Genomic DNA, 15,811 nt, shown 5'->3' on the forward strand with positions numbered 1-15,811 from the left:
TATATATGTATATATATATATGTTTATATATGGACAGAAGACACAGTGAGTTGAATAGGATGGGATGACATCTAAAAAATGAAAATTAAGGGGTGAGAGAGGAATATATTGAGAGGAGAAGGGAAGAAATGAAATGGGGCAAATTATCTCTCATAAAACAGACAAGAAAAAACTTTTTCAATGGAGGGCAAAAGAGGGGAGATGAGAGGGGAAAAATGAGGCTTGCTCTCATCACATTTGGCTTAAGGAGGGAATAACATGCCCACTCAATTTGGTATGAAAATCCATCTGACACTACAGGAAAGCAGGGGAGAAGGGTGTAAATGGAGTGGGGGAATGATACAAGGGAGGGCAAATGGGAGGTGGGAGTATAATAAATAATCACTTTAGGGGACGGACAAGGTCTAAAGAGAGAATAGAATAAATAGGGGGCAGAATAGAATAGAGGGAAATATAATTAGTCTCTTACATCATGACTATTATGGAAGTCTTTAGCAAAACTACACATATATAGCCTATATTGAATTTCTTGCCTTCTCAGTGGGGCTAGATGAGGAGGGAGGAAGGAAGAGAAGTTGAAACTCAAAGTTTAAGGAATGAACGTTGAGAATTGTTTTTGAATGCACCTGGGAAATAAGAGATAGAGGTGATAGAGTATAGAAATCTATCTTGACATACAAGAAAAGAGAGAAGATGAGGAAAAGGGAAGGGAGGGGTGTGATAAAAGAAAGAGCAGATTGGGGGAAGGGACAATCAGAATGCATGGTGTTTTGGGGTGGGGGAGGAAGAGATGGGGAAAAAATTGGAACTCAAAATCTTGTAGAAATGAATGTTGAAAACTAAAAATAAATAAATTAAAAAAAGAAATTGTAGATGCCTCATCAATTATTATAGAGATTTTTGTGTTCTCTTCTATGACATTCTTAAATCTCTTTATCACTATTTCTTCCATGATTTGCTCTGCTCTTCTTTATTCACTGTATTGTCTATGTGAAGAATTGCCTACATCTCCTACATTTTTCTCTTGTAATTCTATTATCCCCTCAGTATCGGTAAGAGGACTGTTTTGTTTTACTAAACTGCAAATAATATCAAACATTTTAGTGTAGCATCAACATTTGTACTATTTAGTTAATGCACTAAATTGAAAATTGTGTCATTAGCTAATTCTTTTAAGAGATCTTCACTTTAGTATTGGCTGCAGAAACTTCATGATATTTGTTTTTAAGAGAAGCATGCTTAGTAGTTCTACTACTGTCATTTGAGGTTGCTAAATGCATACTACATTCCCCGAACACTTGGACATGGTTTTCTGCTTTCACTGCTTAATGCTGAATTGTTAGACAATGTTTCTATCCCAATCACTTTTCTTTTATTTATTTAAAGTCTGCTGTCCTGTTCTATAAATATAACTGCTTTTTTTCATTCCAACAGTTCAGAAGCATAAGATTAGCCACCTCTTCCTTTGAGAAACATGATATGTTGTGTTTATTAATTGGCTATTCAACAGATTCCAAGTTTGGTTATGTTCGCTTTGACACTCCACGATGATTTTTGCTCCTATCGTTATTTTCTCTGTTTGTTTTCACCTTCTTCACACTTAAAAACAACAGATCACTGTTGTGTTGGTCTTTTCAGGATCAGGACCTGAAAAATAATTTTACTTTTTGTTGGTAAAATTCACAATACCATTTGAGGATATTAAAATAATGTAAATATTTTTGCAATTTTGGGCTGTTCATGATGTAATAGTTACAGAGTATTAAATATTGAAATTTAATCTGCATTATTAACATATTCTTAACTTTGTATTCTTAACATATTATTTGTAACATATTATCATATTCACTCATAAATAAGCAAAACAATAAATCAAACCCTGATTTCTAGCACTTACTAATTCCCATGGTGTACATACTCCCACCATGTCAGATTTCAAGCTGCCAGTGTGACATCATTGACCACTGAATTAAGAAGAGATGTGCAGTAGGACACCATTATATAGTATTTCTACCAAAGAGATACAATTGATATGTATAACATTAAGAATGTAAATAATAGGAAAATATAGTGAAATAATTAGAAAGTGATGAGTTTTGAGCATTTAACATTGTTTTAATAGAATTTATTTAATTCCAAGTTTGTATTATGTCATTTTTAATAATGTATGTGTTAATAACTGGCTTGCAAAATTCCTCAAAATTTAATTATTGACTCTCATAACTCAATATGAACCATCTGCAGTACACCATCATTAGAACTCTGTTGCACAAAGGTTTTGATTTAAAACCAGTGTCTGAAATATTTACGAAGTAGAGTCAAGCACAGCATATTCCATGGCTCTATTGATTATATTTAGCGGAAAAGTGGGAGACTAAGTCAATAAGATGATAAAGAATTTTTTTAAAGAATCACCCCAAAATTGAGGCTATTCATTGAGAGCTTCATCTTCTCAAATTACTAATGTCTTCCACCACTATCTCCTCCTTCTCCTGTCTCTCATTTGAAGAGGTGATCCTTCTGGCCAAGGCAAACCCATCTGTAGCTGAAGTGATCCCATTTCATACTGTCTTCAGCAGTTGCTTTTTCTGTCATCTATACTCTCAGTAATTTTTATCCTTCCTTGTCTGCTGGCTGCTTCCTTACTATCCATACACAAGCTAGCATCTCCTTTATCCTCAAAAAAACTTCACTTGATCTCTTCACCCCGACTAGCAATTATTCTATATTTCTCCTCTCCTTTGTGGTTAGCCTCCTTGAGAAGGGCATCTAAAATAGTTGCTTCCATTTCCTTTCCTTTCATTCTGCTATTAACTTTCTACAGTCTGGCTTCTGACTTCGTCATTCAACTGAAATAGATCTCTCCAAAGTTACCAGTGGTTTTTCAATTACCAAATGGTTGAGCAGATGATTTCCTGAAAATGATGGTGTCCTGAATGGAAAACAGTTCACTCAATTCCCACATTCTACTGAAGGGAGGATGAACTGGGATGAGAAGAGACTTGTGTCAGATCAATAAACCAGCAATGTATTTCAAGTCTTGGTGTGAGGAGTTGAGGGTCTGTACTAGTATGGTAGTAAATCAGAGGAGAGGAAAGGGTATATTCAAAAGATGTTACAAAAATTAAATCATCAGTCAGTGGCAAGAGATAGACACAGGAACGAAAGAAAGTGAGGAGTCAAGGATTATACTTTAAGTGGTAATGGCTGATTCAATTGATCTTTTTCTCTTCCTTCACCCCCCATTTTAATATTTCTTGTCCTTAGCAAATCTATTAGAGTGTGTGAGCAGTCTCTGGTCTGAAATCCCGGATAGATCTTTACTGACTTGGAGAGATTCTTCATTATCCTTTTATTATATCTTCTCTAGAGCCTTGTATTTAACAAAATATCAGGAAAAATCTGTATGGCATAGTTCATAATCAAATTCAATTATTGATATTCTTTCAAACTTCCAAATTCATGGTAATACAGGTTAACAAACAGCATTTTGGTGGGTTAATCCCTATTTTATTACCTGCAAAAAAGCTTGTGCAATACAATGATCCACCGACCTCAAAGGAGGTTGGGATCCTGGCCATCTCTCTCCCTAACTGAGGGCCTCTTACTCTGGGCTTATTTGGATATCAAGGGTCACAACAAAACCATTTCTGAGTTCCTTACAGGCTTGAAGGATTAGGGTACTTATTCTCTCCCTTTCACACTGAGGTCCTGTTATTATGGAACCTCCCACCCCCATATATTATAGATTTAATCACTGACTGGTTGTTTGTTATCCTTCATTCTTAAGGAGGATTAAAATGGCATCACTTGGAATCAATGTACAGTGTGTATGACTGTGGTCCATCAGTTCAATATAAGCTTAGAAAGCTCTACAATAGATCAGACAGAAATGTGGAGATTTCTCTAAATTTCCATGTCATATTTCTTCTGAGCTACTGCAATTCTGCTTTACTTGTAGAGTAGAAGACATTTTTGATTCTGGAATGACATGCTGAATGGTCCTGTGTCAGTTTCTCCCATGTTTCATAATTAATTCCAAAATTCTTCAGAGATCTTGAGAATGTCCTCATATCTCTTCTTCTGACCTCCATGTAAGCACTTGACTTGTGTGAATTCTTGATAAAAACGTCTTTTAGGCAAACATACTTTTAACATTCAGACAATATGACCAGTCCACTGAAGTTTGAATGTGTTCAACTTGAGAAAAGACCTATGTCTGATATGTTATTTTGCCAGATGATCATCAGAATCTTGCTAAGACAGTTCAAATAAAATGATTCAATTTCCTGGCATGGCACTGGTATACTGTCCAGATTTCACAGGCATACAACAATGAGGTCATCAAAACCACTCTGTAGACCTTCAGTTTGGTAGGCAGCCTAATACCTTTTTTCTCCCATACTTTCCTTTGGAGCCTCTCAAACATTGAACTAGCTCTGGCAATGTGTGCATCGGCCTCATCATCTACGTAACCATTCCTGGAAAGCATACAGCCAAGGTAAGTGAACTTATCCATGGCATTAAAACTTCTTCATTTCCTTTAACCAATGGTTCCTCAGAGATGGTTTGGTGTTGGCTGATTGAGAACCTGTGTTTCCTTGGTGTTAATTCTTAGGCCAAAATTAACACAGACTGCAGAGAATCAATCCATATTTTCTTACATCTCAGTCTCAGAGGCCACATTGAGTGCATACTCATCTGCAAACAAAACGTCATGCACCAACTCTCCTTCCAATTTGTCTTAGTTTGTACCCATTTCAAGTTATATAATTTACTATCAGTGCAATAACTGATCTTGATGCTGTTTTCATCCTCATTCAATGTGTCCAACAACATCACAGACAACATCATGCTAAACAGTATGGGAACAAGCACACAACTCTGTTTCACTCCATTGGTAACTGGGAAAACATGAGAGTATCATCCATAATCTAGATTGTGGACAAGCATGCCATCATGAAACTAATGTACAATACTGATAAACTTCTCTAGGCAACTTAATTTTGCCTTAATTTTCCACAAGCCCTCATGACTGATAGTATCAAAGTCTTTGGTTATATCAATGAACATTGAGTACAGATCTCTCTTCTGTTCCTGGCATTTCTCCTAGAGGTGTCAAGCAGCAAACACTATACCAACCTTTACACAGCCCTTTCTGAAGCCACATTGGCTTTCTGGTAGATGACCATATTCCAAGTGAAGGATCAGTCTATTAAAGAGGACTCATTCAAGAATCTTTCCAGCAATGACTAAGAGAGAGACCCCCACCTCACTCTGTGATTTCCCTTTCCTTTATAGAGATGGACCATGGAGGTATTCTTGAATTCCCGGGGGATAACCTCCTCTTGCCATATAATCCTGAAAATTTCAATCAGTTTTTGTTTGAGAAATGGACCCCCTGCCTTATAAATCTCAAATGAAATAGAGCCATCATCAGTCATTTTGCCACATGAGAGGAGCCTAATGACATTTAAAACCTTTTCTTAAGTTAGAAGTTTGATGAGAGAGATTGACTTCAACCTGAGGTATACAATCAATGGCTTCAGCACTGATTGATGACAGTCTGTTGAAAACACTATGGAAACATTCAGCCCATCTCTCCAGGATCATGTCCTTATTACTAATCAATGTGGATCCATCAGCACTGAGTAACTGAGATGTATCATAGGTCTTTGGCCCATAAACACCCTTCAGGACATCATCAAAGCACTTTGGGTTATTACTATCAGCATAAGATTGAATTTCATTTGCCTTCTTACTAAGCCAAGAATCCTGCATCTCTCTCTCAGGTTCACTTGATACAATTAAACACCACCTTCTTAGAGACAGACAAACGGTCCTGCTGGTAAACCCTATGTAGTTCTCTCTCCTTTTTTTTTATTTTTTATTTAGCAGCTTCTGTGAATTATAAGTTTAAGAGAAAGTACTACCCCTATTCTTAGGAGGAATAAAATCATTCTATCTACTTTCAACTATAGAATTATAAGATATATCTCCTTTTTAGATAGTGACTGGATAAAAATGAGGATTAGAAAAGTATCTACATAGATGAGCTTCAGAGAAATAGCTGTGATCTCAGAGTTTCTTATAGAATGGCAAAGGTTTGGATATGGAGTATTCTTACAATTATTAGCCAGGGTGACAGTTCTCTTTTTGCTGTCATTTGGGGAAATTTGGAAATAGACTACATATCCACATTCATTCATGCATCTGGATGATTTTGAAATCAACTACAGGAATCACTTCTGAATTTGACACATTACTAATCTTCAACTTGTTGCCAATACTTTATAATTCTATCTCAGAAGTACTCTTTTCTTCAGAATCCAAATTCTGTTTGGTGTGAGGGAAAATTATATACCTTTAAAAACCATTCAAATGTAAAATGAAGAAGAGAGGGATTTAAGAATCTTTAAGTGGAAATTGGATGTTCATTTGTCAAGGATGATATATTTGAGAATTCCTGATCTACTAGATGATCTTCTGAAAACCCAAAACTGTAGAGATCTGTAACTACTTGGTGATACTCCATTAGATTCTTCACATGTTCCCCCTCTGAAGTGGTTAAGAAAGAATGTGTCTGTGTCCTTTCACTTTTACATTTTGGAAAATAATTATTTAAAAGAAGTTTTGTTATTGAAAATGTTCTTCACACTCAGTCTTTAATGATAATTTTTTTACACCTTCAGAGCATGATGAATGTATCACAAATCAGCACAACTGTGACAAAAATGCACTATGCTTCAACACTGTTGGAGGGCACAATTGTATCTGTAACCCTGGCTACATAGGAAATGGAACCACATGTAAAGGTAAAGTAAAACACTAAGTATTTTAACCAGTTAATTTTAGAGTGCTGCTATGGAGACTGTATGGTATATAAAATAGAACCCACATAATATAAAATTTTGGTAATGATTCTTTGTTGATATAATTTTTATCTATTTAAGTATATACATATGTGAATTTTAGCTTTAAAAGAAAACCAAAATTTTAGTCAAAGGTGACTCATTTCAAATGACTAACCTTATCTTCCTCCCAGAATACACTTTTCTTTATGAATGTCTTTCATTATAAATTATTAAGTTTAAAGATTGACCACAGTGGTCAGGAAAGAAATCATATTTTGCTGATTTGGGGTCAAGACATTAGATAAGATACGTAAGAAACAGAAACTTTGGTTTTTTGGTCTCGGGTGGCATAGAGTACAACGGAAGTTGGATAGACTCAAATATGCTAAACACAAGTAATAAAAATCCACACATATGGTAAATCCTATAGTGAAAATACTAGTGAGAATGGGGGAAACCGGGTAAATTTTATTGGTGTAATGTTACCATAAAAAGTGAATCCATATTCTTTAAGAATATATGAAAGCATTATCAGTATAGTCTCTTCTCTCAAGTAACAAAGTTGATCCTGCTTTAGAAGAAAGAGAGGCTTGGTCATTGGTCAAGAAAAAGTGATGGGGACATTGCTAATGTAAATGTAACAATGTGTGCAAGCGCATGGCATTGAAAATGACAACCTACATATGAGTAATTGAAAGGAGGTTTACTTCAATGAAATGGAGAATTAAGGCAATTTGGTAAGGGAAAGTTCTTTAAATTGTATTCTTAAGAGTTACAATGCAATTTAAGAAATGAATAAGAATATTACAGGCTTTAGAAGGAAATGAATGAACAATCAGAATAATCATAGGCTATCAAAACCAGAAGAGACACCAGAAGTTGTTTAGTTTAATCTAAACCTGAACAGAGGTCTTTTCTGTAGCTTATATATTGATAGTCAATGAAAATCCAATTCTATTCAGCAAATATTTATTAAACTTGTACTGTGTTCAAAGTACTGGACTAAACTTTAGGGATACAGATTTCAATTTGACAGAGACCTTTTTCTCAAGATAATATTACAGTAAGAAGGCATATATAAAAATAAGTATAACAAAGAAGAAGGCAAAAAACTTACAAGCAAAATATTGTGAGAAATTTTTACCTGAGAGGGAGGGAGCAAGTCGGAAAAGCATCATAGATAAGATGACACTTGTTTTGAGCATTAATGGAAAGGTAAAGTGAAGTGGGAAATTTATTATAGGCATGACAGGTATTGGAAAAGTTACAGAGATAGAAAAGGGAAATACAAAAACTATTGACAGAGAATGATATAATTTATCTGAAACACAGGACATGTATGAAGGGAGTAATGTGATGGAAAAGTAGGTCATAAATGTATTGCAAATGTCTTTGAATGATAAGATAAAGAATTTATCATGTATTTTGTGGACATCAAAGAATCACTGAATGTATAAGTGGAATAACAGATTTAGAACTTGAAGGGGTCATAAATGTTATTTAGTTTTGTCACCTAATTTTACAAATTAGGAACTAAGCTCAAAGAGAATAAATGTCCAATGTAACATAGGTACAGAGTGAAGATCCAAATGCATGACTTTTGGCTCAAAATTCAGAGTTTTTCTCAATGTTATGTTTCCTTGCAGTGATATGAGCTCTAGAGAACTTGTTTAACAGTGATGTGAAAATGGATTAAAGAAGAGAGTGACTAACAGAAATATACAGTTTTAGTACACCTATATCTAAAGCTTTGAGCTTTGTAAAAATACTTTTCAATAATCCTGTGAGATTCATAGTACAAGTATGATCATTCACATTTTATAGTGCAGAAACTCAGAGTTGAAGTGACTTGTCCAGGTTTATACAGGGATTAACTGTTACAGTTAGTATTCAAACCCGGGGCTTTGAAATTCACACAAAGGTCTCCAAACTCCAAAACTGCTACATTGTATTTACTTTCTGGGTGCTAGTAAGAGAAGTATGGTGGGTCTTAGAACAATCTAGGTGAGAAGAAATAGAGGTCTGAACTAGGGTAAACACAAGAATTATAGAAAAGAATGGATTAAGTCAATCAATTAATAAATGCTTATTAAGCACATACTGTGAGATGCTGTGTTAAATAATGGAAATAAAATGCAAATGTGAGATAGTCCCTGACCTCAAGAAGCTCATATTCCATTAGGGTGTTATAATAATTTACAGATACTTTAGAGAAAAAATTAATAAGGGTTTGTATCACCCAGGAAATATTCATTGCACTGAGGGTGACTATGAATATGCCAGCATAGTTTGATATCACAAGGTATAACAGACTCTCAATAGAGAAGGCAGAAGAAAAACATTTATTCAGACACTAGGAAACCAAATCCCAAGAACAGAAAGCCGAATCTGTCACAATAGCCAAGAAGTCAATACACATCATCACTGCAGGGGATAAAGCCACCCTCAAGCCTCCCTCCCCTTCTGAGACCTTCCCACAAACAAGCAAACATTCACAAACCTGCTTGCCTATGTTCTTTGTCTTCCTCAGCCCTAACTGCTCTCGCTCACATCCTCTCAGTTCTCCTCCACTCATTCAGCAAGCTCCTCCCACCATATGTGATTTAGGCTTCCATGCGATTTAAGCAGGTCACATGGACCTATTAATGAATAGGAAAGATCTTCCCATTTAAATTACAATTACATTCATCCCCAAGATCTTTCATATTCATTACATAGGGCAGTGGGGCAACTGTTATCAACAGAATTCTAACAGAAAATAAGCATATAAAACAATATTGTAGTCAACTGGTGTCAACAGAACTTTACAACAATCTAGCAGGGATCACACAAAATGAGCATATAAAACAATATCTTAGAGTGGGACTTGAGCACAAGCACCCCATCACTCCTCCTTTGAACAAATGGGGCCCAAAATCTTGGGATAAGAGATGAAGGCTAGTTCTTTCATAACTATTTCCTGCTGAGATAGGACAGAGAGCTGTCCCCACCCCAAGATTGGACAGAGAGCTGACCCATTTGAGGGGTCAATTCTTTAGGTGTCATCTGGAGCTTAGTTGATGTCAGGTTCAAAAGCAAGCAATTTGATAGAGATTATACATGTGTAGTTATGCAAAGCATTTTCATATTAATCATGTTTCAAAAGAAAACACAGACCAAAAACAATAATGAAGTCAAAAAGTATGCTTCAATCTACATTCTTACATCATCAATTCTTTCTCTAGAGGTGTCATAACTCCTTTCAAACTGCTTTGGATCATAGTACTACTGAGAATAGCTGAGTTATTCATAAGTGATCATCCTAAACTATTTCTCTTATTTTGTACAATGTTCTCTTCATTCTGTTCTTTTCATTTTGCATTAGTTCATGGAAGTCTTCCCAGATTTTCCTGAAAGCATCCTGCTTGTCATTTCTTAAAGCACAATACTATTCCATCACATATATCATAACTTATTTGACTATTCCCCAGCTGATGGGCATTCCATCAATACCTAATTCTTTGTCACCATTAAAAGAACAGCTATAAAATTTTTGTATATATAGGTCCTTTTTATTTGATCTCTTTGGGATACAAACCTGGTTGTGGTATTTCTGGGTCAAGGGATATACAATTTTGTAGCATTTGGGCATAGTTCCAAATTACTCTCCAAAATGGTTTGATCAGTTCACATCTCTACCTATTTTTTTGTGTCCCCTCCAATACCTGTCATTCTCATTTCATCATATCTGATACATGTGAGGTGATACTCAAGATTTTTAATTTGCATTTTTCTAATTAATAGGGATTTAAGGCATTTTTTGTCATGGCTATAGATAGCTTTGATTTTTTTGGAAAAATTCCTTTGACTATCAGTTGACTCAAATTCATATAAATTTGACTCAGTTTTCCACATATTTGAGAAATAATGTCTTCATCAGAGAAACTTGTTGTAAAAGTTTTCCCAGTTTCCTGCTTTCCTTTTAATCTTGACTACATTGGTTTTGTTTGTTCAAAAACTTTTTAATTTGGTGAATCAGTTACCCATTTTATATCCTGGAAGACCCTTTGTCTCTTCTTTGGTCATACATTTTCCCCTTATCCATAAATCTGACAGGTAAAATATGAAATTCTCCCCTAATTTACTTATAATATCACAATTTTTGTCTAAATCAGGTACCCATTTTGATCTTATCTCAGTATACAGGGTAAGATGTTGGTCTATACACAAGTTCTGTCAAAGTGCTTTTCAGTTTTCCCAGTAATTATCAAATAGTGATTTCTTGTCCCCAAATCTTGAATCTTTGGGTATGTTTAACACTAGATTACCATGGTTACTTATTACCATGTAAGATGTACCTAATCTATTCTACTGATCCATTACTTTATTTCTTAGCCAGTACCAGATTATTTTGATGATTACTGCTTTGTAATACAGTTTGAGTTCTGGTACCATTAAGCTACATTCCTTCACATTTTAAAAATATTTCATTCCCTTGATATTTCTGACATTTTTTTTCTTCCAGATGAATTTCATCATTTTTTCTAGGTCTATAAAATATTTTTTGGGCAATTAGATTGATATAGCACTGAATAAATAAATTAATTTAGGTAGATTTGCCATTTTTATTGTTAACAGAATTTTAAATGTAGTCCAGACAGGACCAGTCTCTTACCTGTGAATAGCCAGAGCCACACAAAAAAGCCCCGTGACAGGAGTACCAGGAAATAAATAGCAGTTAAATTACTTTCTGAGTGAGTAATGATCCATGTGCTGGAGTAAAAGCACAGTTTCTATATGTAAATCACAAGTGGAAAGGAGGATTACAAACATTTCCAGGGCTTAAGTGATTGCCATTACAAGCCCATGAGTGAAGAACAATACAGATGCTCTGGAGTTCTGTGGGAATAGTATTGTTTCAAGCCTTTGGGGGGGGGGGGGGGGTCATTACTTGGTGGGGCAAAGGAACAGAGTCCTGTGACAGAAACAGGTTCTACAATCATTGATTCACTTTACTTAACATATACAGACATAGGAAAGTAGTGATTATGAAAGTATTGACAAGGGTTTGATTGATCATTTCAAGCTGCATTGTAAGCTTCTGACTCCCAAGCAAGAAGAGGCAACTCTGACAAATCTAAATTATTGATATATTCATTATGCATATCATCTCAGCTAATATGAAAATCATAATTTCCTTCACATTATTATATTGGTTCAGTCTACCCCTGAACAATTAATATTTCTCCAGTTGTTTAGATCTAATTTTTTGTGCTGTTTCTAATTGTGTTTATATAGTTTCTGGGTTTGTCTGGACAAGTAGACTCCCAAGAGACCTGGAAAAGACCTGAACTTAAAAAGGGCAAAGTCTCCCTGCATCTGGGGCTATCTCCAGTCATCTATATTTATATTTTGCCTATAGACCCAGATAGCTCCAGAGAAGAAAATGAGGATGGTGACTTTGCACACCTTCCCTCACTTAATTCCAATTCACTTCAAGTCATGGCATTGCCTTCCTGATGTCATAGCCTTTTTAAGAATGAAGGACAAACAATAACAAACAATTCAGCAGACATGTATTATAAATCACTAGACAAATATGAAAAGCTTGAATCTATGTCCAATTGATGTCAGCAGCACTAAAAGATAAAGAAGGGGCTGATTTTTGGAATTCATATGAGTAATGATATTTTAAACTATTTCAGCATTTTGCAAAAATGGCTGTAGAAATGGAGGAACCTGCATTGCTTCCAATGTATGTGCCTGTCCACCAGGTTTCACAGGACCTAGCTGTGAAAAAGGTAAGAATGTAATTTCATCTTCTATAAAATGAATTTTTCTACTGATGTATAAAGTTATCAATAAGAAGAATAACAATTTAATTTTCTAGTAGCCTATCAAGAGCATATAGTGATAATGAAATGGAAAGTCTTAGTGATATATATTCATTGGCAATTTCCCCCCCTCAAGTCATTCTAAGGATATTATTAACAGTAATTGCAATTAGAAATAGCATAATGACATTATAAAATATATATTATGTATATATTACTACTGTACCAGATCTTGTCACTTCATAATTCATATTCAATATTAACAATGTAAAGCCTATTTCCTATAAAACTGCTATGACATCTATGATTAGCATAGAGCTTAAACTTATTAGCTGAACAATTAAAGAAAATTTCTTAAAGGAATTGGTTTAATGAAACAAGGCTTAAATATACTTACAGAATGCTATTTTGTGGAAGTCACCTTAGTTACAATGTACATTTGATTGTGACACAAATTCCTGAGTACCACATATCATCTTCATTCTTTGTTTTGGTATTAGTGTCTCATGATACTATATAGGGCATAAGTCATCACAAAACTTAAGTTCATAGTTTATGAAAATTTCATAATTGGCTAGTTCTGCTCATACTTGACACTAGTAAAAATGTCAGATTATTATTAATATAAATGTAAGTTTCAGCTCCATATGCATGATATTTTCACTTTTCTGTGACCACTAACTTCATTTTAGGTATGAAATAGCGAATCTCACTATCACTAAATCTTTTACTGGAAAAGAGAATTATTTTCTGGTGATGACCACTCTCTTATTACAATAGCTCCTAGAAGAGAGTCTATATATAAACAAAAGGCTTCTTTGGATCAGAATAGGCCAACACAGATGTGTGTTAGAGGCCACTGATAAAATCTTGACAATCTTGTTCCATATTTTTCTATGTTACCTTTGTAACATCTCTCCCAGAATTTCCATTTAAATAAGTCAGCCTTCTTTTCATTTCCCATTCAGTGCACTCCTTTGGATTTCTTTTTCATGTTCTCTGCTTTGCAGCTTCTTTTCGTATATTTTCTTTATCCATTAGATTGTAAGTTTCTTAAGTGCAGAGATGTTTTTTCCTTTTCTTCATATTTCTAGAGTTTAAGAGAGTGTCTAGCATGTAGTAGATACTCAATAAAAGTTCTCATTGAGTTAATGGATTTAAGGCATTTTGTAAATGAAATAATCAAAATAAAAATTATCAACATTACTATTATATATCAACACATTTCCAGGGTCCATTGGTATCACAATTATTAAGTTTGCTAACATACCATGTCACTATTTCTCAGTGGATTATAGCTATTGTTTAAATTCTTTTTTCTCTAACTTTTTTTTGAGCAGATATTGATGAATGTTCAGATGGTTTTGTACAATGTGACAACCGTGCTAACTGCATTAACCTGCCTGGTTGGTATCACTGTGAGTGCAGAGATGGCTACCATGACAATGGGATGTTTTCACCAAACGGAGAATCATGTGAAGGTCAGTAGTAAAGAAAGGACTTTAAAATGAACAGTCTAGCAAAACTTAGGTTTCATGTCTCTCTAAAGGTATAGACCATTTTAAACTAAGATGTAATAGGATATTAATTTTTGACATGTTAAAGCAATATCTGTACACACTAATGATATAATTTTGTATGGCTGAGATCAGTCATTCAATAAGCATTTTTTAAACAACTACTATTTGCCAGGAATTGTGTTGAGCATTGGATACACAAAGACAAAATGAAACAGTTGTGTTGCTTAAAAAAAAAAAAGGATTGCCTAGGTAATCATGTATCTAAAAAAACTGTCTAAAAATTCTGTGCATTACATTCAGAGCAGTCCTGTTTGTGCTTCTTTCTGAATTTATTTCTCTCATCTTTTGTAAGAAAAAAAATCCTTTTATTAAAAAAAACTTTCCTATGAAAGATCCATCTCATTCTCTAATATATAAATACAGTAGAATCATACTCATCCTTTCAGGGCAAGTTATTCTTGGTTGTAAGCCTATGTCTTTGCTTTTAGAATACTTTATTTCATGATTTACTCTAATAGCAGAAGCTTCTGGGTCATTCTGGATGCTTGCAGTATTTTTTTTTAGACATGGACACTCTGATTTTAGCAATGACATTCCTAGAATTTTTTCTTTCAAAGTTTCCTTCAGGATGTTAAAAGCAGATATTTTCTGTTTTCACTTTCTGCTCTGATTCTAATGGATCTGGGGAGCTCTCATGGATGATTTCTTGAAATATAGTAGCCAAGCTTTTTCTAAAGCATAGTCTTCAGGAAGTCAAATGATCCTTAAACCATTTCATTTTAACCTGTTTTCTAGGCCAGTTGTTTTTTTTACATTTAATATTTTCTTTTATTTTTCAGTCTTTTGAAATCTAATATTTCCTGTCTGATAGAGTCATTGATTTCTATTTAATCTATTCCAGGTTTCAAGGAGTCTGTCCACTCCAGTAAAGTTTACTACTCTTCTATGCTATTTATTTTCCTTCCAGTTCTTTCTTCTGGGTATTTTATTTCAATTAAAAATATTTTGCTTAATTTATTATATTTCCATAGTCCTTGTGGAAATATATTTTTCCCATTAAGTTTCTCCTTGAAGATACTCTGGAGTTATTTTCTCCTACTAGTCTAGATTTTTTTTAACATCTCTAGATATACAATAATTTCCCTCCTTCCTTTTATATTAGTCAGTGTTTTCTTTGGCTTACTCATCTCTCCAGTCTTAATTGCTGAATTGAGATATTATGCAGCAGTGAGAATTTTCCCACTGCTGGACTTTTGGGTGAGATGATCTACCCAATTTAATCTTGGTCACCAGGGCTCCTGATCTGGCCTCCACTTCCTTCCAGAGTCAAACTTCTCTGGGTCTTTGAAGTTCAGAGTGATGGATCTTCAGGGCCTTCTGTGGAATCTCAGGAGAGAGTACTTGAGCACTAAGAGTCCTTCAAGACACTGAAGAGCTTTGATTGTTCTTATCTAAGTCCTGCCAGGCCACAGTCATCACCTTGGCTCCTGATGGCCTTCAAAACTCTGAGTTTTTCAAACCACCCTAGGTATTTCTCAATAAATCCTTTTTTCTTGCTTCCTTTAGATACACAACTTGTCTAGGTATACATAAAGACATTTTTAGGTCTCTGACCTAAAAAACA

General features: G+C 34.6%; 1 protein-coding gene across 2 annotated transcripts in view; it reads left to right on the forward strand.

Annotated features, from left to right (window-relative positions):
* NELL2 (neural EGFL like 2) overlaps positions 1-15,811 on the forward strand; it is a 139,256-nt gene that overhangs the window by 107,196 nt on the left and 16,249 nt on the right. For both annotated transcript variants that reach the window (XM_072654267.1, XM_072654268.1), the window contains exons 14-16: positions 6,693-6,815; positions 12,539-12,634; positions 14,008-14,148. In XM_072654267.1, coding sequence (XP_072510368.1) covers positions 6,693-6,815; positions 12,539-12,634; positions 14,008-14,148 — 360 coding nt within the window. The remainder of the gene's footprint in view (positions 1-6,692; positions 6,816-12,538; positions 12,635-14,007; positions 14,149-15,811) is intronic.

Source organism: Notamacropus eugenii, chromosome 3 (genome assembly GCF_028372415.1).
Source record: "Notamacropus eugenii isolate mMacEug1 chromosome 3, mMacEug1.pri_v2, whole genome shotgun sequence".
Lineage (NCBI taxonomy): Eukaryota > Metazoa > Chordata > Mammalia > Diprotodontia > Macropodidae > Notamacropus > Notamacropus eugenii.